Below are 24,709 nucleotides of genomic sequence, written 5' to 3'. Positions count from 1 at the left end.
AGAGTTTAAGCAGCATTAGTTCCTTTGTCTGCCCTTGTGCTTAGATTTATAAACCTTCCTGTGATAGCCTTGAGATCACCCCCAGGTTCTACAGCAAACAGTTTGGATGGTTCAAACTTCATAATGTTGCGTTCAATGTGATGGGGTCTATAGGGTAATATGATGTAGCTATGATAGATTGTATGCTTCCACATGGATGATTTCAGGCAGAAAAGTACTTTAGGAAAAGTTTATGTGGGGTAAATAAGGTAGTTGAGGTGTATGGGAAGCAAGTGCTGTAGAGTCAGTACCCATGAGAAGCCCTGACATGGGGCAGTGAAGGGAAGGGGCGCACCGTTAAGGAGCTTCTCAGTCTTTACTAGCTTGTAAATATAATTTACTATATAATTATATGGCAAAAAGAAATTTGTAGGCTGGAGAGATGACTCAGTGGTTAAGAGCACTGACTGCTCTTGCAGAGGACCCGAGTTCGTTCCCAGCACCCACCTTGGGTAGCTCCCAACCACATGTAACTCTAGTTCTGGGGGATATGAGGCCGGCACCTACACTCATGCACACATACTCACACATAGATATGCATACACACACACACATAATTTAAAATGATAAAAATAAATATATTTTTAATAAAAAGGTAGAAAGAGGTAATAGTGGTTCCAGGGTCTTAATTCTTTCAGAATTTTCAAATATTGATGTTTGCTCAAATACCTCAATTAGTTCAAAAATATAATCAATCCCTTCTCTGGGTATTGAGTACCTACTCTAACCATTTTGCTTAACATTCAGTGTACAGCATCCTTAGGATGAGGTTCATAGGCAGGGGACTTTTTGCAACCTTGGCACTGGTAACATTTGGTGACTTTGGTGGCAATTGTTTGTTGTTGGTGGCAGTTCATTGTAAGTAGTGGCTGAGCCATAAATTGAGGTTTGCTTAGCAAAATCCCATCCTTTATCCAGGTGGTGCCAGTAGTATCCCGCCCCCATTTGTGACAAGTGAATGTCTCTAGATCTGGCAGATTTCCTGTAGCTGTGAGACCCCAAGGTGGGTTGTAGGGATCTTTTCTATCTCTTCACTGTGCTTTCCACTCACTGTCCAGCGGCAGGTAAGGGTAGACTGGGGTTAAAGGTAGTGTCCATACACGTTTGTACAGTATTTGCATAAGGCTGAGAAAATGTCATTTGTGCACATAAGAGGATGGGGAGTGGAGGCTGCTCTTGGTAATAAAAGAAAAGAGAGGGTCACCGAAGTTTTCTTATGTCTTCCAGGGTGCTAGCAGATTACAGAGCGGTTACTATGTACTATTGAGATTTACACCAAAGGGCACATCATGAAAATGTTCTAGAAAGACTTGAAGGAAACAGGTCATCAGTGAGTGTGAGATGGACAGTCTGTTTTTGTTAACGGGTTCTGAAACACGCTTTCCATTCCTGCCTAATCTCTTTTGATCCTTACCATGACTTAATTGTCCCATTTATGAGGAGACAAAGGATTCAGGAAGATAAAAATAACACCCCAAAATGAAGTGGCCAGGGACAGTAGAGCCAGGTCCCTGATTTGACCACTTGTAAATTAGTGAAAGAGGACATACTAGATGCCCTTGTAGGACAGCAGCAAAGAGGCAGACACGCCAATGTGGAGATGGCTCTTTAGAGACTACACTACTCGGCCAGAGGGGGAGCTTGGTCCTGGGAGACTGGCATTGGTCAAAGAAGGTAAGGAAGGATTGGTGCCTGGGGAGCTTGAGGGCTTATGTGTGAACCTCTAGTCAGTTTGGGACGGCCTTGTTGGTTTTCAGGAATGATTGACTAGTTCCTCCACTGTGAGGATAGACAGTGAGGGGAGGAGAACATTGGGAAGAACTGTTGTAACTAAGGTCCCCTTGCAGTTTGCTGATTGGTGTAATTAGTCCTTCATGATTGTAAAATGTAGCTGTGTTTTAGGATCCCTCTTAGGTGATAAAACCCGGATGATAGAGCTATCAAGAGATATGAATGCATACATCAGGCCATCTCCCACCAGTGGAACTCTAGGAGGTGTGACAAGGACCACAAATGAAGCTATTCTGTTATGTGAAGGAGGGGGATATGACATCATTCTTATTGAAACTGTAGGTGAGTGTGATATTCTATTTCATAAAAATGATGTACCATTATAATGAATACTATTTGAAGATGAGTAACAACTGATTTCACTTAGTTCATTCAACAGATATGAAGTGGAATTAAATACAAGCTATTGTCCCACAGGCAATATGAGTATATGGGCTGTGCTCCTCACCCACAAGAGCCTTCCATATAAAAGGCAACAGTGGCCCACATGTCCGCATAGCTGATATGTAAATGAGCATGTTCTGTGTGCAGGGGCTAGGAAATACTACATAGGCACACCTGATGTCCACAGTATTCAGCTGGGAACTTGGGGTTCTGAGGCCGTTTCATCCTTAGCACATAATTACATGCAGTGAAGACACTGAAAGGAAAGCTCCAGCTGTTCACATTCTTGGGGAGAAGTGATCTTTTGGGTTGCTTTGTGGTGAATTTGTTTGACACAACCCAAACCAGTGTTTGGAGGAATCAATGAAGACTTCTTAGAGGAGGGAAAGTGGGTGTTAATAGTGGGGGTAAAAGGCACGGACAGACACAGAGAAAGCATGGCTCATCCCGAGAAGTGCAGCTTGCTTAGGCCACTTATAACACTGAGGGCAAAGAGAGGAGCTCAAACAGTGACCAAGGCCAAGTTTTATTTGTGTGCCCTGCCAAAGTGTTTTCTCTAAAGAGAATGGGAAGCCTGAACAAGGGCCGTCCCACATGTGTTTGGAGGGAACCCTACAGCAGAATGGGGAATGGTTAAAAGGTTTAGGATGGATGTGGGAAATGGAGCATGGTGCCAATCAAAGAAAGGAAATGCAGATTCTACTTCAGGTAAGCAGGGCTAGAGAAGAGGAGACAGATCAAAAGTATTGGCAGTCAGTTGGCAAGACTTTTCTGTTGAATGTAAGAGTGAAGAAGGAAGGAGAACTGGAGCAATAGAGAACACCATGCAGAGGACGATTGGCAGGCAGAATAACATGAATTATCAGTACATTACTGGGACGTGCTTACTAGGTGTCCAAGTGATTCTGTTTTAGGAAGACTGGGCAGTAAGTACAGATCTAACAGTAATTAATATGGCTTGTAGTTTTGTACTGTTATAAATTAGGTTTAGGTTAGATGAAGGAAATAGGGATAAAATGGAGACCAGCTGCCACATTGATTTGCTAGGATTCAGATCTACCTAGGTTCCAGATGGAAAGAAGGAGAAGGAATAGGAAACAGAAAGATGAACATGAAGAGGAACTACCAGCTGACCAACCTTCAGAGATCTCATCTGGAGGCCCCTTTGTTTCCAGGTGACCTTTACCTGCCTGAAAGGGGACCTTGAGATATGGGCCGTGACCTGGTCCACTGCCGCTCTGGGGGAGGAAAGGAGATGACTAGTAGAGATACAGAGAGAGAGTTTGCAGTGTTCAAGCTGCGGTGTAGGTCAGAACGTGGACAGTGAGCACCAGTTAGGTCGCTCAGAAATGGGCCTGTGAAGAGAAAGCGGGAAGTACGGTGATGGTTGAGGAAGCTGTGGGATGTTTGTTCCTGGTTTTGGTTTCATGGAGGAGTGAGGGTTCACGAAGGCGGTTGGGATTGAGGCCTCTCCAGCAGTGCTGTCCACACCAGAACTGCAGCGTGGGTGGCCCGGCTGAGACTGCTGGGAGGAGCTGGGAAGTGCTTCCCTTGTTTCCTCTGTGGTGTAGGACACAGTGAACACAAAAGAAGGAAACTGGCTGAATAGATTTAGGAGATGACTTTCCGTTTTTAATGTGTGTAATAAGTTTTGCCTGCATGTATGTCTGTGCCACCACATGTGTTCCTGGTGCCCACAGAGGCCAGAAGAGGGTGTTGGATCCTTTGGAACTGCAGTTGTGAACCATTAGATGGTGGTAAGAACCAAGTCAGGTCCTCTGGAAAATATCAAGTGCTTTTGATGTAGGAGGGCTTCTATCTATGTATTGCTTTCATTGGTCAAATAAACTGCCTAGGCCTTTTGATAGGGCAAAACTTAGATAGGTGGGGAGGGCAGGACTGGATGCTGGGAGGAAGAAGGCAGTGTGGCAGACGCCATGGCTCTCTTCTCCGAGGCGGATGCTAGTTAGACTCATGCTGGTAAGCCACAGTCAAGTGGCAATACACATTAATAGAAATGGGTTAATTAAGATGTGAGAGTTAGCCAATATGAGGCTAGAAATAATGGGCCAGGTAGTGATTAAATGAATATAATTTGTCTGTTGTTATTTCGGGGTATAAGCTAGCCAGGGAGAATGCAGCCCACTCCTCCTACTACTACACCTTTAACCACTGAGCTCTCTCTCCAGCCCCGCAATGGGGTATGGCTTTTATGAGACCCCTCAGTGGTATGTGGCTGCAATTGAGAGGACTCTTCAAGCATATTTAAAGAGGAGAGAATTGGGGGTTTGCAGAATGGGAGTAAGGACAAAAAGGCAAAAAGAGATGAAAATATTGGCAGACATGGTTTAAGGTTAGAGTCACAGTGTTTAAGCCACTTACTGATGAAACAGAAGCCAAAAGAAAGCTGAAGAGTAGGAGAGAAGGGAAGTCTTAAGGCGGGGTTCTCAGTCTTCCTAATGCTGTGACCTTGGAGTACAGTTACTCATTGTGGTGACCCCCCCAACATAAAATAATTTAGTTGCAATTTTATAACTAATTTTGGAATGTAAATATCTTTGTTTTCCAAATGGTCTTAGGAGGCTCTTTGTGAAAGGGTCATTTGGTCGCTAAAGGGGTCATGACCCACAGGTTGAGAACATCTTCTAGAAGGCTGTCATCTAAAACATTGGTCTAGTGAGAAAAGAAAGGGTGTGTTGGCAGATTAACCCAAATTTATGGTAATAGCATTTGGAGGTGGGACCTTTGGGAAGTAGTTAAGGTGGCAAGCATGAAGCCCTGTGATGGCATCTGTGACTTCACAAGAAGGGCAGAGACACCTGCATCAGCATGCTTGCTGTCTTCCCATGTGACGCTCTCTGAGTAGATGCCTACTCTATGCCGGCCTACATAACTCTGAGCAAATAAACTTCTCTCTTTATCAAGTCTTGGGTGTTTAGTTATAGCAACAGGACTTTAAAGGGTTTATGTATGGCCCATGAAGATGAGGAATTAAATGAAATAGAATAGAAATGATTCAGTAAATTTGACGACAGAAATGTTACGGCTGAATATTTTAAATAAAACTGTGATTTGAAATTCCAGGTGTGGGGCAGTCGGAGTTTGCTGTTGCTGATATGGTTGATATGTTTGTTTTATTGCTGCCACCAGCAGGAGGGGATGAACTGCAGGTAATGATTTTGGTGCCCCAGCCCTCCTGGGTACGTCTCTGAAAGTACAAATGTAAGCATAGTATTGTTGTAAATTAAATTGAAGGTAGTGTAGGCAAAGACATTGTTCCAGTTGGCTGAGGTACATGAGCCACAGGCAGATTCTCTGTATGTGTGTATGTGTATTTTTGTTTCTCAACTAATGTTAAACGGTGTGAGTTTGAGCTACTCACACAACTTAAACTTTTCCCTGTACAGCATGGAAGTGACTGGAAAGTGGAGGGCTTCAGCCCAAAGAGACCACAGCATCACGGTTATTGTAGACCTCTTGGCTCTAAAGTAATTTATGTGATATCACTGTGTAGCTTGCATGCTGTCCAACAGTACAGCACTCTCCTTTGTCATCCGTCATTAGCCAGCTAGACTTGTTGTGGATTTCAGACATGGTCTTCCATAGTGTCCCTTCACTTCAGACATCAGCTGTACCAGGTCACCTGTACCACTGAGCAACTGGCCACAAAGCTGAAGGCTCCACTTTATCCCAGGTTTGATAATTCATTAGAATAATTCCCAAAACTCAGGAGAGTTTTATAATTGTAGCTCTATGCCAAAGGCTGTCCTAGTGAAGAAGGGTCATACAGATGGTCTCTCTCTCTCTCTCTCTCTCTCTCTCTCTCTCTCTCTCTCTCTCTCTCTCTCTCTCTCTCTCTCTGTGTGTGTGTGTGTGTGTGTGGTGGGAGGTACTGGGATACACCCACACATAGGTCTCTGTGTGCAAGGGGTGGGACTTCATGTGGGTGGGAGGAGGCAGACTCACCCATGGTCATGTGGAAGATTTTTTCTGGTGGGCTTAAGCAGGGGACTAAGGTATTAGGTGATCAGCAGTCACCAGAATGACCCCAACCCGGTGACTGTGGGGTTAATTGTCTCATGTTGACGAAGAGTAAGGATCTGAAGAAAGATAAACAAGTCAAGTTGATTTTATCAAGGAAAAAGTAAAACCTCCGAAGTGGGTGGGGTGGTCCCAACAGGGAGCACTTTGCTGTTGACTGGTCTGTGGGACTTGCATTGGGAATGGGTAGAGCCTGAAGCACTCCTTTCTGAGATTCATCAAGATCCAAACCAGTGAGAGGCCCCATGCTCTGGTGTGTCTGCTGCTCGACTGGGGACAGTCATGCTTCTCTCACCCTGTCTAGGCAGTGGCCACACGTCATGGTCACCCTTGGTTACTCTCTCCACTTGCCTTATGTATTGTGTATGATACTAGTCAAATAACTTCCCTTCCTTGTACTCGGGCTGCATGATTAGCTTATAATTTACTATAGGTTCTCACCGTTACTTCCTGCAGTGAGCTGGGGGGGGCTGACCTTGTCTCAGTGAGATGACGTGAGCTACATCCTGCCACTCCATGAAGTTTTGTCTTGATCGTCTATTTACTCGAAGTCTGTATATATTTTACCAAGTTCGTCTCTAAGTTTGGAAGGGATATTAGAGATGACTTCAGTAATTCCAGGAGCTGGTGCGTTTAGGTAGTTTTTGTGTTAACCTGGCACGTGGATCTTAGGAAGATACAGAGAGAATGACAGTAGAGTACGTGACTCTGAAATCACGGCATCTACTGATTGTCCTTTTTCATTCTAGTTGAGAGGAACTGGAAGGTTTCTGACTAATGTGGTTCTTCTCTTCTCTTTAGGGCATCAAAAGGGGTATAATTGAGATGGCAGATCTGGTAGTTATAACTAAATCTGATGGAGACTTGGTTGTGCCAGCCCGCAGAATCCAAGCAGAGTACGTGAGCGCATTGAAGCTGCTCCGCAGGCGCTCAGAAGTCTGGAGACCAAAGGTTTGCTGTGTTCCTCTCCGTCTCTCACTTAGTAGACTGTGCACCTTAGGGCAGAGGATATAGGTCTCAGACTGGACGTATAATCAGTCTTTGCTGGAATGTAAAAACTGCACTTTGAAAACTATGACAGAGCCAGATCTTAAATGTAATCTTTCAACCACAGGATGTCAAAAACTAGAGTGAGGTAATAGACGAGACTGCTCGTTACTTGATGTAAACCATTGGGAATGATAGCTGCCCTTAAGATTATAGAGCACTCCATGGTTAGGTTAGCTGTGCTGGAATTTGGGTGGCAGAGCAAAGGCTTGTGATTTGATGCTTCCATTCCCGTTATTGTCTACACGTTGAGAAAATGAAGAGCAATACTGCAGGAAGCAGAGCAGTCGCGTCAGCTGCAGCTCATCTGCAGGAGGACGTCCTGTTAGTAAAGGGTAAACCGCAATCATCGTGAAAGCATCAGGCTGTTCTTACTGCTGGCTTCTCTGGGCACCTCTGTTTGGGGCGGTGCCATCTTGTCCATAGAGGTGCTGGGTACCCAGTCTTGCACTGACTGACATGGGAATATAGCTCTTCCTCAGCTTGGCTTCATGTCTGGCACTCAGACCTCTGGAAGCCCTTCCTACCGTTATCTCTGCTCACCCTGTGATGCTCACAGGTCCTCTGGGATTCCCCTGACCATCTATCTATCTGAGCCATCCTAAGGTAAAATACATTTCTGGGCTAAAGAATTGGGCCTTAAGTCGACATCTTATTTCTGCTGTGCTGTTATTAATCTGAGGCGCGTGCCGCAGTGTATGCTAGCGTGTTTCCGTAAACTGTAAGGATTCATTGACAGCTCTCAGACTTCCCATGAACTAACAGTTCTGCTCCCGCCTTCTCAATAGGTAATTCGCATTTCTGCCAGAAGTGGAGAGGGCATCAGTGAGATGTGGGACACAATGAGAGAATTTCAGCACGTAATGCTGGCCAGCGGGGAGCTCACCACCAAGAGACAGAAGCAGCAGAAAGTCTGGATGTGGAATCTCATTCAGGAAAACATCTTAGAACATTTCAAGACCCATCCGAGCATCCGGGAACAGATTCCTCTGATGGAGAGAAAGGTTCTCAGCGGGGCCCTCTCCCCAGGACTAGCAGCAGACTTATTGTTGAAAGCTTTTAAAAGCAAACCCTAATAAACTTACCCTATACAATCATTTTGTAGCGTTTCCTTGAGTACTTCATATCCAAATGTCACCTGTGTCTTTATACTGTGATCCGTCTGTCACCCAGCTGACTTGTGTGAACTGTGGGAGGTGCGGTTAGACATGGCAGTAACTGTGAGCCTGCTGTGTGGACTGGTCCCACTCCCCATTTCTTATGCCCTGGCATGCTGGCCAGCACAGTATGTGGTAGTATGGTGTTATGCTCTTTGGACTCTTTGGGGGAGGGGTCCACTACCCAGCTCCCAAATAAATCACACATGGAACCTTATTCTTAATTATAAATGTCTGGCCTTAGCTTGGCTTGTTTCTTGTCTGCTTTTCTTAACTTATATTATCCCCTCTACCTTTTGGCCTTGTGTTTCTTCCGTTCTCTTCTTTAAATCTTACTCTTACTCCAATCTACATGCTCCAGCTGTGTAGCTGGGTGGCTGACCCCTAATGCCCTCCTCTCGGGCTACTTCTATGAACCCTTTCTTCCAGTTTTTCCTTCTGTACATTCTCTTTGCCTGCCAGCCCTGCCTGTTCTTGCTCCTGCTTCACTATTAGACCATCAGGTGTTCGAGGCAGCGAGGTATCACAGCTTCACAGAGTTGACAGAATGCAACATAAACAAAAGTAACACACCTTAACATAATATTCCCCGCAAGAGTAGCTTTTTCTTAAGAGTCAAAAGTGGAGGAAGCTGCGGAGAAGCAAAGAGCACACATTTTGAAACGTTATCACTTCTCTGTTCTCTGACTGACCGGAGGAAACATAAGCCAATGACCACATTTCTGAACACTTGAGGCCAGAACAACTCTCACCAGACTTCTGAGAATCAAAAGGCATGATTGGCAGTTAGTGTACCAGAGTAGTCTAAAGATTTCTAATGTGGTCATGTATACTTTAATAAAACAGCGGGAATGATGTTGGGGACTCCCAACATTTAAAGTCCACATGGCTGGCCTTGGAAGGCTTCTTCTCCATGACAGGCAGAAAGGAAAAGCAGCTACAGGTGTGGCCCACAGTTCCCAAGAGACTCAGGTAGAGTTAGGAGAGTTCAGGATTACTCATTTTGAAGATTACAAAATGTTTCTACTAGTTTTTCCTTGGTCAGTTTATTTCATTGGCCTACTGTGTGTGTGTGTGTGTGTGTGTGTGTGTGTGTGTGTGTGTGTGAAAGAGAGAGCGAGAACACCCTTTATATCTTGCATGTGGTGGCAACAGGTTGTCTTTGAGTATGTTTGAATGTGTTCTATTGCTGTACACTTTTTTTGTTTTTGAGACAGGGTCTTACTGTGTAGCCCTGGTAGTTCTGGAACTCATTATGTAGTCCAAGCTGGCCTTGAACAGAGATCCACCTGCCTCTGGCTCCCAAGTGCTGAGATTAAAGATGTATACCACCATGCCTGGTTTATCTACTTTTTGTTTTCTTGAGAAAATGCCTCTGATTCAGCAATTCAGTTAGGTTGGCCAGCAAGCCCTAGGCGTCTCCTCATCTGAAGTTTTCCACCCATGGGATTATGGGAACATGACACGGTGTCTAGCCTCTGTGTGGGTCCTGAGGGTCACTCTTGGGTCTTTATTCCTCCACAGCAAGCACTTGGCCGTCTAAACCATCTTCCTAGCTGCTTGATGTATGTTTTTCTTGATGCTGAAGGACACAACAGGTTCAAGGGAGAAAATACACCACAGGAACCAAGAACTTAGACTCTAGAGTTAGACTGTGTGTTTAACCTTGAACCAGACCAGCCTCTAAGCCTGCACACCAACTGACTTACAGGCTTCGGTTTCCTTTCTGGAAAAGTGGGGCTGGCGTATAACTGTACAGAATTGGTGAGGACTACATTTTTCAGGAAAATCATTTCAGCATCATGATGGCATATAGGAAATATTGCTTGCTGTTTTTACTATGCTAAAGTGTGGGTCCCTAAAGCTACATAAACCTTATTTATAATTTGAATTTCTCCACGGTCTTATTACTACCATCATGCTCATATGATTATTTATGATTGTCTTTAAACCCCGGCGCTGCTTAATTCTTTGAATGTCTTAAACTATTTGATAGTAGTTACAGCTATATACATTTGGGCACAATTACTTTTAGTTATGAAATTTCTCCCAAATAAAACACCCTTCTCCACACTGCATTCCGGACTATGGAATGTTTTACACAGTGTGTCAACTTTACTCTTTCCTACGATACTGGTTCCCAACTGAAATCAAATTTCTTGAGTGTTATTTTAACAAATACTCCTTGATGTTTGTGTATGATCTGTGGGATTGACATCCTCTGTAGGTTATGAGAAGCTGGAAGAGGTCAGCCAGAAGAATTTCTTGATGAGAAAGGACCACCATCAAAGGATGTTTAGAAACAGGCCATCTCATGATTCCCCTTAATAAGCTGTTGCAGGACTAACAGGCCTGGCACTTGTGGCACAGTGTCTGTAACAATGGGTGCCTGCTGCTCTTAAAGGAGGTCAAAGGGGGAGGGGGCTGAGCAATGTGTTTGTTCTCCATTTGAACTCCTTTTAAATGGCATATATGTAGTTATAAAAATATGAGAAAAGCCCCATCCTCCTCCTAAGGCTATTGTGCCGTGGGATATGATAGAGAAACTGATTTTCTAAAATATCTTTTACCTTTATTACTTTGGTTTGCTATACTACAGAGTAATATTTGCAGGGTTTTTTTTCCTTCAAAACTGTGCTCCATTTTCCTATGCTCAATAATCCTTTCACCTTGCCCCCAACAGTGGTTCTACAATGCTGAACCTCTGGCCTGGTCAAAATCAGAGATTTTTTTTTATTTTATTTTTCTTTCTTTCTTTTTTTATTAAAAATTTCCGCCTCTTCCCCGCCTCCCATTTGCTCCCCTCCCCTCTCCTCTCCCCCTCCCTCTCCTATCCAGAGAGCAGTAAGGATTCCCTGCCCTGTGGGAAGTCCAAGTTCCTCCCCCCTCCATCCAGGTCCAGGAAGGTGAGCATCCACCGGACTGAGCGCTCAAAAGCAGAGGTTTTGACTTAGCTATGTGTTGATATAACCGTCAGCTCTCATTATGAACTGAACATATGAGTTAGAAAAGTTGTTTTTCCATGTTTACCAGCTCCCTTGTCTGTAAAGGTACAGTGATGGTAGCTACCCTACAATATAGGAGAGAACTGAGAAACCGCAGTGGCTGGCTCCCAGTGGCAGGCAGTGATCTACATATCACATTGGTCATAGTTATTTTCCCTGCTGACCATTATTGCCTTTCAGATGGACCAGACTACTTGATCTCTTTGCTCCTCAGTTTTCCCACTGGTAAATGGAAACGCAATAGTGTGATGCTTATATTCATTGTAAATTTGATGACTTTTTAATCACCTAGGAGACACATCTCCAGGCATGCTTTTAGAACATTTCCAGAGAATTTTCACAGAAGAGCACACTAAATGTGAATGGTACTGTCTCATTGGCTGGATCTGAAACTGAATGAAGAAGAAGGTGGCCAGCTGTTTGACCAGTCACTTGTGCTCTGGCCACAGCCACTCCAGCAACTCTCACTGATGTGAGTCACAGTAAGCCCCTTTCCCTTGAGTTACTTCTTGTCTGTCATTTTCATCATAGCAACGAGACAGTAACTGACACAGTGCTATCAGCCCAGAGCTGTGTACGCAGTACCTGGACTTAGTAAATGCTAAATATTGGAGAATGAATGGTAGTTGTTCTTAGGATAGTTTAAGGGTTGGATGAGTATAGATTCCCTCTATCTTAAAATAATAGTTATCTTCTGGAAAAAATATTATGGGTTAAGTTGCAGTAGTTGAAAATATAGCTATCTGGGCTGCAGAGATGGCTCAGTGGTTAAGAATACTTGTTGCTCTTCCAGAGGACCCAAGTTCAGCTCCCAGTACCCACATGGTGGTTTACAGACATCCATCGGTTGGGATCTGATGTTTTCTTCTGACCTACTTGGGCAACAGGCTTGTACATAGTGTATATATATTTGCAAGAAAAACACACATGTACATTTTTAAAACAAGCAAAAGGGGAAAATCTGGTCAGTGTGCCTCTCACTTTCAATTGTAGGACCTGGGAAGCAGAAGCAGGGGACGATAAAGCAGACTAGAACATTCAAGAACCTTGTGAAAATGTCAAGCTATGCCACATAAAAGTTATGGATTCCAAGGGGTGGGGGAGGAGAAGAGGCAATCCATTTCTAAAATCTGTATTTAAATTAAATTATTTCATTTTAGGACACAAGGTCTCTGTAGCCTGGCCTGGACTCAAGCCTGCAAAATTCTTGTCCTAGCTTGTGGAATGCTGCCACCATACCTGACTTTCAAGTTGCCTTCTTGTACCTCACTGACTATCTTCAGGTGCCACAGAGTCAATTGGCCATGGACAGTCCTCAGCAACCATGCGCTAAAGTAAGTCTTCCCTTCATTTAAGTTAATTTCTCAGACATACTGCTTATTTCATTTCCTATTACCCATAAATATGTTTAGATTTCAGCCCCTAATCATAAAAATCCTGAAAAGCAAGAGGAAATCAGTACGAGCAGACACAGTCTGAACAGACAAAGCAACCATCAGAACCAGATTCAGACATGGCAAGAATCAGAATGATCAAATGGAATTTCAAATAGTTGTGACTATTATGCTAAAGGAGCTAGTGGAGAAAAAGAAATCAGATATAAGCAAAGAAATAGAACTCCATGAAGCACTCAAGAGGAAATTATAGAGGTATATTTGTATTTGCCTGAAGATCAGAGGGCAAAGCAGCCATACTAGTCAGCCATATAGGCCAGGGAGTGGTGGCACACACCTTTAATCCCAGGACTCAGAAGACAGAGACAGACAGATCTCTGTGAGTTCAAGGCAAACCTGGGCTACACAAGATTGAATCTGTCTAAAAGAGAAACAGAGCACACACAAAAGTGATCCTAGCACTTGGGATCACACACCTTTAATGCCAGCACTAGGGAGGTGGAGACAGGAGCGATATGGCTGGGCAGAGAGAGGACTATAAAGGGGAAGAGATAGGAACTCAGTGGAGTTTGAGGATTTGTGGAGACAGGATGTCACCTTTTGGTAGAGGTCAAAGGTGGCTGACTGCTTTGCTTTTCTGATCTTCAGGTTGAACCCCAATATTTGTCTCTGGCTTTTATTATTCATGCTACAGAAAATGCTACAAATAGGACAGTAGCAAAAAGTGAAGAGTGCCGTATATGGGTCCATCCACAGACTCTGGGGTCCAGGAGTTTCGAAGACCAGCTTCGACACAACTTGTACGTTCCAGGGTAGGAGCATGAGGATTAGAATTATTAAGCAAAAGGAACACAGATATAAGAGACAGAAACACAGAACAGCATTCGGAGGGACATCCAGTGAATACTGAATCCGCCTCGTTTATTTTCCACACGCTTCTATACTTCACGCATAGAAAAGGGGAGGGAGAGGCAACAGACTTCATTACCATGATATAAGGAATAGACTTGAATTCTCTGACCTTTGGTCCAGATGGAGCAGATTCACCTCTACACCCAAAATACTAATTAGCCACACTCTAGGTCAGAATCTCTCATTTGTAGCCACACCTGTTGTCAACAACTTTGCGAGAACAAAAATAAACTCAAACTCTCTGACCTCCAGTCAGGGTGGAACTGGCTCACATCTGTGGGCCCCCACACAGGAGTTTGAAAGTCAGTCAGTTGGCTACTTTGTAAGTTAAAATGAAACCTAAAAAAGATTATAAGGCAGAATAGAATAGTCAAGGAACATGGGAAAATAACAAAATATGCTACAGCAAGTTGTGGGCTCCTAGAAGAAAGAAAAGAATAAAAAATATTGAAATAATAATGCTTTGGAATGAGCCAAGATTAATGACACAAAACCACAGATCCGGGAGCAGCATAGAACATAAACAAGATACAAACCAAACTGCACATGCAGCCATACCACATCCAAACTGCAGACACCCACACCTGAAAGAATGGAGTCCATGTTCCCATGAGAACCATCCCTGCCTCTGTCATAGTTCCTCTCCCTCTTCTTTTTTTCTGTACAATTTTAGACTTGGCTCAGTCATAATTTTCATATGGACCACTATAAAGACCCAGCTAACTGCAATTTAATACTTTAGATTTCTGGGTCCAGATGTTATTAAATACTCAATAAAAATCTGACCAGCTTGCTCAAATTTGGGAGGCAATAGAGGCCACTGAGGAAGAGACTAAACAGAAGTTGTTCAGAATCACGAGCCCACCTTGGTCTGTGAGGTGTGGAGGAGGTGTGAAGGACGTATGAACGTGGCTCCCACTTACTCAGCAGCAACAGTCTGCAAGGCTTTCTCCTGAGGTCAGCCAATAGACCAGGCAGTGATGTTTGCTCCCACCCTGAATCACCTGGAAGATGAAGGAGAGATTTGTTTAAGTAACATTCTTCTACTTTCTTTCAGTGACCTTTCCTTTGGATAGTGTTGTTTGAATGTGAAAGTGTCCCCCATGGACTCATGTGTGTGAATACTTGGTCCCCAGCTAATGGCATTGTCTGGAAAGGTTGTGGAACCTTTAGGAGCTGGAGTCTTGGTAGAGGAAGTCCTTTACTGGGGTCAGGCTTTGAGGTTTATAGCTGGTTCCACTGGCTAAGCTCTCTCTGCTCTTTGCGTGGGGATGCAATGTGACAGGCTAGCTTCCTGCACCTGCCTGTTTCCATGTCTTCACCAGGATGTGTTGCTGGCCTGGTGACCTGAGTTCCATCCCCAGGACCTACATAAAGGAGGAAGAAGAGAAGTGACTTCACAAAGTTGCTTTTAAATGTCCATACACACTCTTGTGGGGTGTACATCCTACACAGATACATAAACACATGCACAAAATAATTTAAATAAAATTTTGAAAATTGAACAAATCCTTTGTTTTTGTAATCAGACTGCAGTGAGCTGTAATTTTCTATCACAGTATGTTAAACATAACCAAAAATAATCAAGATCCCTGGAACTTGAGCATGAGTTATTGTTAAAGGGTGAAAACACCTTCTATAGTGCCCATGCCACGTTAGCCAGCAAAGGGGCGTGCTAAGTTCTGATGAGGGAGCCTTGGAAGGTGGGCTTTTACCAAGATCCTCTGAACAGACTGGACAGTTTAAAAATGTGTGAATAGGCATCAGTCTATAAGGGTCCACAGTAAAGAAAGTTTAAAACAAATTGGGTGAATTAATGTTCTTAGCTGTAGAATTTTCTAGAACTTTTGATACTTCAGTGTACATTGTGCATCTTTGAAATATGTTGACGGAAGTTATTAGTTCATTCCCAGCTGCTCAGAACCAAAATAATCACACAGAAACTATATTATTTGCAATACTGTTTGGCCAATAGCTTAAGCATATTTCTAGCTAGCTCTTACATCTTAAATTAACCCATCTCCATTAATCTGTGCATCACCACATTAATCTGTGGCTTACTAGCAGAGTTCCAGCTGGTGACTAGCGTCTTTCTTCTCTGATGGCTACATGGCATCTCCTTGACTCCACCTACTCTCTTTCCCAGCATTCAGTTTAGTTTTCCTGCCTAGCTCTTTACTGCTAAGCCACTGGCCAAAACAGCTTACCAATAAAAGCAACACATATATAGAAGGACTTCCCATACCATTTCCCCTTCTCTGTCTAAATGAAAAGGAAGGTTTTAACTTTAACATAGCAAAATTACATATAACAAAACAGGTATTAAGCATGAATTACAGTTACAATGTTTATATCTACTTTATCTTTTATCATAATTAAGGAAAATTGTAACTATCTATTCTTCAACTCTAACAAAGACTCCAGAAGGATATAATATTACCTAAGTTAACAGGAAGTGCATTGTAAGCAACTTCCAAAACTTGAGAAATGACAGAGACATCTTGCTGCCTGGATAGTCACCCAAAATTTTTCTGTCAGGTTGGGGTATCCATCTTCAGCCTGCAGGCCCATAGTATCCAGTAGACTTTTCTATGAAGTGGGAAATTTCAAAGACAGTTCCACCTAGATTGGCAATTTGTCAGTCACTTTCTTCTGTGTCCTGCAGAATGTCTGTCAGACTCTCATGAAGCAGAAATCCTGAAGGAGGCTTTCACCTTTAGGCAAGTTCAGCAGTCATTTTTCTGTGGGTCCTGCATGTCCAGGTTATACAGCATAACATCAAGCAGTTCAGGCAAGAACAGTTTCTTGTCCAAAGGGCTAGCCAATTTTATAAGGAGGCTCTTTGATGCCCATCATCCTCTTGAAGTAGATTGGTGCCGCCAGGAACAGATGTGTCTCATTGTTATGAAAAGTCTCAGGTTCTTAAAACATTTTAAATGCCATATTCCATAGATATTTGAAAGGTTTGAAGATTATCTATCTAACTGAAATATATCTCTGTATATCTAGAAAACCTAATTAACATGACTACAAGCTTGACTTTTATAGATGGCTATTTATTAACCTGTATTTCTTAATTATACATTATGCTTTTAAATGAGCTGCACAATACTTTAATCAAGAGCAGTAATACATATATATGGTGTAACAAATTGATCTTAAATTTGTATCAATAGACCAAGATCTAGATCAGTACAAAGTATTCATCTCTATAGCATATCCTCCTTTAAATGTAAACAAACATTTATAAATGATCATTTAGAGAATTTGGGTATTGTTGTCTAGACTACTTCCTGCTGATTTGGGGGCACTGTTAATCAGGTCTGTCATAGGGTATCCTGTGTAGTAGGTCCATCTCAACCAGCAGTCCTGACGCTGTGATAAATGTTGGATAATCTAGGCCATTGTTTCAGGGGATCTTGTTTGATCAAACCACATTAATCTGGAAGGAATTCATAGGTTCTCATCCTCTGTGGAAAGAAAAATAGAACCTCTTATCCAAAGCAACATATCCTTAGACCCAAATTTTGAAGTCAACATACCTTTCAAGTATATATACTGGTTCAGCTTACCAGCTTATACAATGAAATGTTTCTCTGTTCTTAGCTCATTCACAGTCAGAAAATTCAAAGAAAACATACATAATCTAGACTTTCTGTGTCTATTCTATCTTCTCTTTTTCTTCTCTCTTTCAAGCCCATGTGCATTTATCCAAGACTGTGACCCATTTAGGGGTCTTTCCCATCTGAATATGCCTTTCTTGCATATCTGTAATTATTTTTGGACCAGGAGCCCTCTTTTATTAATGCTAAGCGGGCATGGCTAGGACCAACTCTATGACCCTGCCTATTGGCTCCACTCAGCCCAACATGGAGAAGGCATGTTCATTGCCCTATTTCCAGACACACAGTGAGTCTATCTTGCCATTAAACAAGATTTAGCACTCTGCTCACAAGCCCCATTTAAATGCTCCATTTCTGGACCTCTCAAAAGAGTCAGAGCCATTTGTGCTAGCAAACCAGGAAGCTGCCATTTTTAAAACCATGCAGTTTTTACTACACCTCTCTTAAAGGTGCCACGGGCACCCCTGCTTGCCACAAACATCCAGAAAAAAATGTGGCTAAATTTTTCTTTTTTGTGTTTATAATTCCTTTCCAAGCTCTCTCAGGTTTTGTGTGGATTTATTTGGTACAATTTCATGCGCCAATCTGTAGTCAGAGGCTTTTTGTTCATTCCCACCTGCTCAGATCTGAAAAAGTCACACAGAAACTATATTATTTGTAACACTGTTTGGCCAATACCTTAAGTGTATTCTAGCTAGCTCTTACATCTTAAATTAACCCATCTCCATAATCTGTGCATTACCACAAGGTCACAGCCTACTGGCAACTGGCATCTTTCTCTTCTGGCAGCTACACGGCATCTCCTTGACTCTGCCTACTCTCTCTCCCAGCATTCAGTTTAGTTTTCCCACCTAGCTCTTTTCTGCTAAATCACTGGCTGAATTAGCTTTATTCATTAACAAATAAAAACAACACATATACAGAAGGACTTTTCACACCAGAAATAGAACTAGATTATGTAGTCTTTCATAAGCTGACTTGATTGTAAGCATCCTTTCCTGGAAAGACATTCCCTGGACCAACTGTGTCTGGAATAGTTAGGAACTGAAAAGACTTGAGGAGACAATGAATAACTTCAGAGAGCAGAACACTACCCCAAACCTGGCATGAGGATGGGGCAAGGAGCAGAATAATAATAATAATAATAATAATAATAATAATAATAATAATAATGGAAAAATATATTAAGCAGTAAAGCACCCATATATACTTACCCACCTATGGGTCTGTGCCCAAACCCAGTATTCTGGAAGGCCCTTTCCCCAAAACAAGGCATGCACTGCTCACTATATTACCAGATGATCACTAGTTGGATCTATCACCAGACTGGCTATGTCCAGCTGTGTTCTCTGAAGGCAGAAACTCACTGATGTTGGAAGATGAGATCAGGACAAGCACACAGGCAAGGAAGACCAGGATGATTAAATTCCCCTGTGGGTGGGGGAATCTTACATGAAGATAGGGCTTCCATGTTAGCCCCAACCTGTCTCTTCCCCATGAAGAGCCTGGATCTTATGTATGTCTGAGTGTGTCTCATATCTGAATCAGCACACACATTGTCATAGTAACTGAGTCTTTCAGTCATAATAATGTGACTCTTAAATTTTAGACTAATGTTTTTGTGCCTACCAACTGTGTGCCTTGGAGGTAGCTGGTCGTGGGAGACACAGAGCCATGAGCTACAGAGTAGATGGAAATAAAGGAGGGTGAACTACAAAGGAACAGAAAAAGAAAGAAAAAAAAGCAAACTGAGAAAGTTGGTAAGAAACAGGGAGACCCTTTCTTTCTTTTTTGATTTGCTTTACTGAACCTTATTTTTAGTTATGTTTATTGCTTGAAAACCAAAACTGATTATACATAGCACATAAACTATGGTTCCATTGTTAAAGTAAAAAGTGTATGTTTAGGAGGAAAAGGAAGAAGGCTAGATATAAGGTCAATACTTATTCATTGTTGAGTGAGGACACATGATTTTTATATTTTGTTCTTTTCTTTAAGGGTCGAGAGCCAAGAACTGGTTTTGTTGATAGAGTGGTTGTAGTTTAGATCCCAGGAGCCACATCAAAAGTTGTATGTGGCAGTCCATGCCTGCAACCCCAGCATGGGATTGAGACAGGAAAATCCGGAGGCTTGCTGGCCAGCAGTCCAGCCAAACTGAGCACCCCAGGTTCAGGCAGAGATAGTTTCAGAGGTGGAGAACAATTGAAGAAGATACCTGATGTCAGTATCTGGCCTCCAGGTGGGTGCCACCATGTGTGTGTTTGTGTGTGTTCATGTGTGTGTGTGTGTGTGTGTGTGTGTGATGTGTGCATGCATGTGGAGGCCTATGGAGCCAGGAAAGGTATTAGGACCTCCTGAAGCTGGAATGATAGGAGGTTACAAGCCTCTCAAATTGGGTGTGGGTGCTGAATGCAGGTCCTCTGCAAGAGCAGCAGGTATTTTTAGCCACATCTCTCCAGCCCCAATAAATCTTTCTTTAAAAAGGATAGTGTGATTTCTCAGATTCTTGCTGCAAAATAAAGATGTCATATGTTTGGCATATCTCTAGCCACAGTGTCATTTCTAGAGTGAAAGAGACTGACAACTTTATGAAGAAGACCATCAACAATATGCAAGTTCCTGTGCTAACCGTCTATCAATAGGGCTAGTGTCTGGGGTAAAGAAAGAGCATGCATCACCCTATGGTTAGGGTTTGAATGGACACATCTCAAAAGATACTTAGATGGCAGTTAGCATGTGAGAATATGCTTACTTACTAATTATCAGGAAAATGTCAATCAAAACTGTAGTGAGTCTGGTGTGGTAGCTCAGGGTCTTTAAACTTAGCACTTGAGAGGCTGAGGCAGGTTGATCTCTGTGAGTTCAAGGGCAGCCTTGTCTCTACAGTGAATTCTAGGACAGCCTGGGCTATGTAGAGCCTGGGCTATGTCTGAAAAAAACAAACAAACAGAAATACACACAAAACAAATAGCCTGTAGTTAGGTAGCACCTTCCACCTCCTAGAATAGCTATCCCGCAAACAGAAGGTCTTTGGATGCTTGCAATGTGGATATTGGAGTCTAAGGGTTCTATTAGTGAGGGTGAAAATTGTGTGTTTGCTTCATAATACAGTGTGGTGAGGCATTTGTACACTGTGTGAAGATGCTATGAGGTGATTGGAGGAATAAAAAGCTGAACAGCCAAGAGCTAGGCAGGAAGCATAGGCGCGACTTCTGGGTAGAGAAAGGAAGAGGAGGAGTGGAGGTGGATGGTACATGACAGAGCATAGATTGACAGAAATAGGTTAGTTTAAGTTGTAACATCTAGATAAAAACAAGCCTCAGCTAAGGACAAGATTTCATAATTAATAAGAAGGCTCCATGTTATTATTTGGGAGCTGGCTGGTGGGACAGAAAAAGACTCATTACAATACAGCATAGAGATTTCTCAAAAAAGATTAATCTACCACAATAATCCAGCAATACTAATTCTGGGAATATAGCCAAAATAACTGAAAATAGGATTTCACAGAAGTATTTATTTGTATATCCCACAGTAACTCACAATTACATTATCATTCATAACAGCCAAGAGATGGAAGCCACTTAAATATCCATTGACAGATGTACAGAAAGTCTACCCAACCCATCAAAGAGGGGAAACTCTGTTGTGTACACAGCATGGTGGGACCTCGGAGCCAGTAGCCTTTTTTAAATTTTTCTTATTTATATATATATATATATATATATATTGAGACAGGGTTTCTCTGTAGCTTTACAGCCTGTCCTAGAACTAGTTCTGTAGACCAGGCTGGTTTTAAAACTAACAGAGATCCGTCTGCCTCTGCCTCCTGAGTGTTGGTATTAAGGGTGTGTGCCACCACTGCCCAGTGAAGATAGTTATCTTAAATGAGACACACTGGCCCAGAAGAAAACTGTTGCCTTTGATTTCGCTTTCGTGAGGGGAGATATTTGAGCAGTGGTTGCCAGGGGCTAGGAGGAGAAGGGAGTTGGTTAGTGGGTAACTTAGTCTGCTTTAGCTGTTGTAATAGGAAACCTTAGGCCTGATAACTTATAATTAGCAGAAATTTATTGGCTTGCAATTTTGGAGGCCAGGGTGTCAAAGATCATAAGAGTCAGCATGATACACTTCTAGTATATCATTTCATGACAAAGAATACACAAATGAGGGAGGAGGGAAGGGGGAGGCGAAGGGGGAGAATCGCATAAGAGTCAAACTGACCCTTTTCCACGTGATAAGCCAGAGCCCTCACAGACTGCTACCTTAAAGCATTGCACCCTCCTTGCGGATGATGCAGAATGGTTTGCCTTAGAAGCTTCCAGCTTTAGGATGGTGCAGAGTTCCCACACCACCGTACTGCTCCTCAGTTTTAGTATTCAACAAATCGTGGGATTCTAACATACTTAGAAAGTGGGCTTTGTGTTAAATGGGTTCTGGGCATGGAACTCAGGTCGCCAGGCCAGCACCGCAAGCACCTTGCCTGCTGAGCCGCATCACCAGCCCCAAAGGGAAGGCTTTAGTGAGGGCTCCAGTACTAAAGTCAGCCCATGCAAAGCAAAGCTAGATGCCAGTGCCTGGGAATATGGATAAAAGGAATGAGCATGGAGCGTGTCTTTACGGTTCTTACAGATTAAACGAGCATGGAGCGGGTCTTTACGGTTCTTACAGATTAAATGCTCGGATTAAAATATTCAGCTCTACTCATTCATTTCTCTGTGAAACTTTGCAGGGCTGGGATCAACCCTCAGTGCCCTGTGTGAGGAAAGTGATCTCACCGGAGCTGCGATCACGGGGAGTTCACTTTAGCAGAGCCTTGAGCATCTAGCAGCAGGTGCGCGGACCCACATCCACCCAAGTCAGAGCTGACACATGGATTCACAGTCACTGCTACTGCTTCCAACTTTCATTTCCATGTATTAACTGTGGAGAGTAATGGGCTGGTTATAACAACTTCATATGTGCATGTAACACACTTTGGCCATCGTCACCACACCCACTACCTTCTGATCTCCCACACCAGCTCTTTCCCCTTCTCTGTCTCTAAGAACCCCTCCTTGTGTTGTTTTAACTTCCGGCACAGTGACTGCTCCTTAATCTACTGTTTCTTCAGCTACCAATCGGGACTCCATAGTTGCCAGCCTGTTTCTCTGGCAGTGGCCTGGCCACTCAGGCCACAGTCTGGAGGGAATTCTGTCCCCAATTCACTGGCTCTGCTGCTACAGCTACCGGTAGCTTTAACTAAATCTCTGTCATTCTATTTATAAGTGAAACTCGAGATTCAAAGGCTGGGGTGAAAACCTGCTAGCTCAGAAAGGTTGATTAAAACCTAGCTAAACAAGAAAAGCCACTCAGCTCAAAACCCCTCCCTACTCCTTCTGGTGCATCTCCCTGTCTCTCCCAGATTCCCAATGAGGATCTATGATCACGTTCTATTAACTAGTTGCTAACGCAGCCTCCTGACCCAAGGTTAATTTTATTTAATTAATGCAAATGTAAACTTGGGGTTTACATTTTTACTTTATCTTTTTACACTTTTACTTTATCTTTTTTCACCCCTAAATCCCACAAATGAGAGAAGATGTGTGGGCTTGTGTTTCTGAGACTGGCTCAACATGAAGATATATATAAGTCCATCAATCCATTTTCCTGAAAAAAATAAATTATGGCTCAATAAAATCCCAGTTTGTGCACACCACCTGTGCTGGTTGTGTGCCTCGGCTAATGTAAGCAGGGTATGGATGCACAGGTAGTAAGAGTCCTTTGGGTATAGAGTTGGATCTATTGATACTAGGTCTAACCTAGTATTTTGAGGAGCCTCCATACTGATTTCCATACAGCTTGTGCAAACTTACACTTCCTCCAACGACGTGTAAGACTTCTCCTTTCCTCTTCCTTGCCAACATTATTTATTTACTTATTTTCTCGGTAGAAGCCAACTAAAGACAGAATTCCAATTTTGCTTAACCCGCATTTCCCTAATGTCTAAAAATGCTGAACATAATTTATTTACTGGCTATTTATATTTCTTCATTTGAAAGGGGTCTATTCAGTTTGTACATTAATTGACTGGGTTATTTTGCTCCTCTAAGGTTCTAATTTTCTGAGTTTTCCACATGCCCTGGATATTAATCCTCTCTGGATGAGTAGCCGGCACAGACTTCCTCCTCTTTTGTGGGCTCGTCACTCTGCTAGCTGCTTCTTTTGCTGCGGTGGGGTTCTTAGTCTAATGCAATCCCATTGTGCAGTCTTTACTATTATTTCCTCAGTTACTGGAATCCTATTCAAAAGGCCTGGACTCGGCCTGTATCTTGAATGTTTCCAGCATGTTCTCTTGGTTTCGCACTTTTAGGTTTTACATGATCCATCTTGATCCATCTTGATTTGATTTTTGCACAAGGTGGGATTTTTACACAGATGCCTAGTCTCACTCATCGGCACGCCGACACCCAGGTTCCCAGCATCGCTTAGGAGAGGTGGTCCTTTCTCCAGTGTGCTTCCTCTTCTTGTTGAAAACCAGATGGCTGGAGCTGCAAGAGTTTATTTCTGAGTCTCTTGAGCCACATCTCCAGCCCAAATGTCACCACTCTGGGTGGTTATAATTGTTAGAATAAAAGGATTATAGAGAGCAAATAGTGACCGAGCGACTTCCAGGGCGGTTTATTTGGAAAGGTTCTGGTTTATTCCATATTTGTTTATAGACTGCCACGTAACGAGAGGGAAATCTGCAGGCATTTTCTACAAACACTCTCACAATCTACAAACGCTCTCTCTCACAATTTGTCTGTCCGCTGTCCTGTTTGAGAACAATGCATATTTCTGCAGAATTTCCCAACAAAACCACCATTTTATTTCAACAAGCCAAGGCTCAAGGGCACACACAGCTGCTCCTGACCTCATACGGGTTGACAGGAGCTGGGCAAGCCTCTCTTCCTTGTCCTCCGCTCCTTTCTCCATCTGACTGTCTCATCTGGATTTCTCCACGAGAAGCAGCGGCAGGGCTGCAGTCTACCGACCTTTCTGAAGCAAAGGTTCTGATGTTCCGGACTTCAACATTTTAAGAACACCCTTCAAAGCCACATTTATGTAGTATTTGCCAGTGCTTTCCGAGACACACACAGGCAGGGTGGCAGCCTCGGTTCCAAAGTTCTAAAGTCCTGTGCCCAGAACGCCATCCCAGTAGTCAAAGAGGGATCCCATCCCCATCAGCGACAGCGCTAGAACTCACAGGCGCTGGAGACGGCTATCGCTTGACTGCAGACTGCTCTTGGAGAGGACCTGAGTTCCAGGCCCAGCACCCGTGTCAGGTGGCTCATAGT

The 24,709-nt window shown here is 43.1% G+C and overlaps 1 protein-coding gene across 5 annotated transcripts in view; it reads left to right on the top strand.

Moving 5' to 3' along the window:
- Mmaa (metabolism of cobalamin associated A) overlaps window positions 1-8,399 on the top strand; it is a 28,450-nt gene extending 20,051 nt beyond the window's left edge. For 4 of the 5 annotated variants that reach the window (XM_038312295.1, XM_038312298.1, XM_038312297.1 and 1 more), the window contains 5 exons: window positions 1,942-2,112; window positions 3,915-3,971; window positions 5,299-5,384; window positions 7,057-7,206; window positions 8,091-8,399. In XM_038312295.1, coding sequence (XP_038168223.1) covers window positions 1,942-2,112; window positions 3,915-3,971; window positions 5,299-5,384; window positions 7,057-7,206; window positions 8,091-8,378 — 752 coding nt within the window. In that variant the 3' untranslated portion in view covers window positions 8,379-8,399. The remainder of the gene's footprint in view (window positions 1-1,941; window positions 2,113-3,914; window positions 3,972-5,298; window positions 5,385-7,056; window positions 7,207-8,090) is intronic. The other variant, XM_038312299.1, reaches the window with a different exon arrangement.
- Window positions 8,400-24,709: the final 16,310 nt, after the last annotated feature.

Source organism: Arvicola amphibius, chromosome 15, assembly GCF_903992535.2.
Source record: "Arvicola amphibius chromosome 15, mArvAmp1.2, whole genome shotgun sequence".
NCBI lineage: Eukaryota > Metazoa > Chordata > Mammalia > Rodentia > Cricetidae > Arvicola > Arvicola amphibius.
This window is presented reverse-complemented; position numbering and strand designations above follow the sequence as displayed.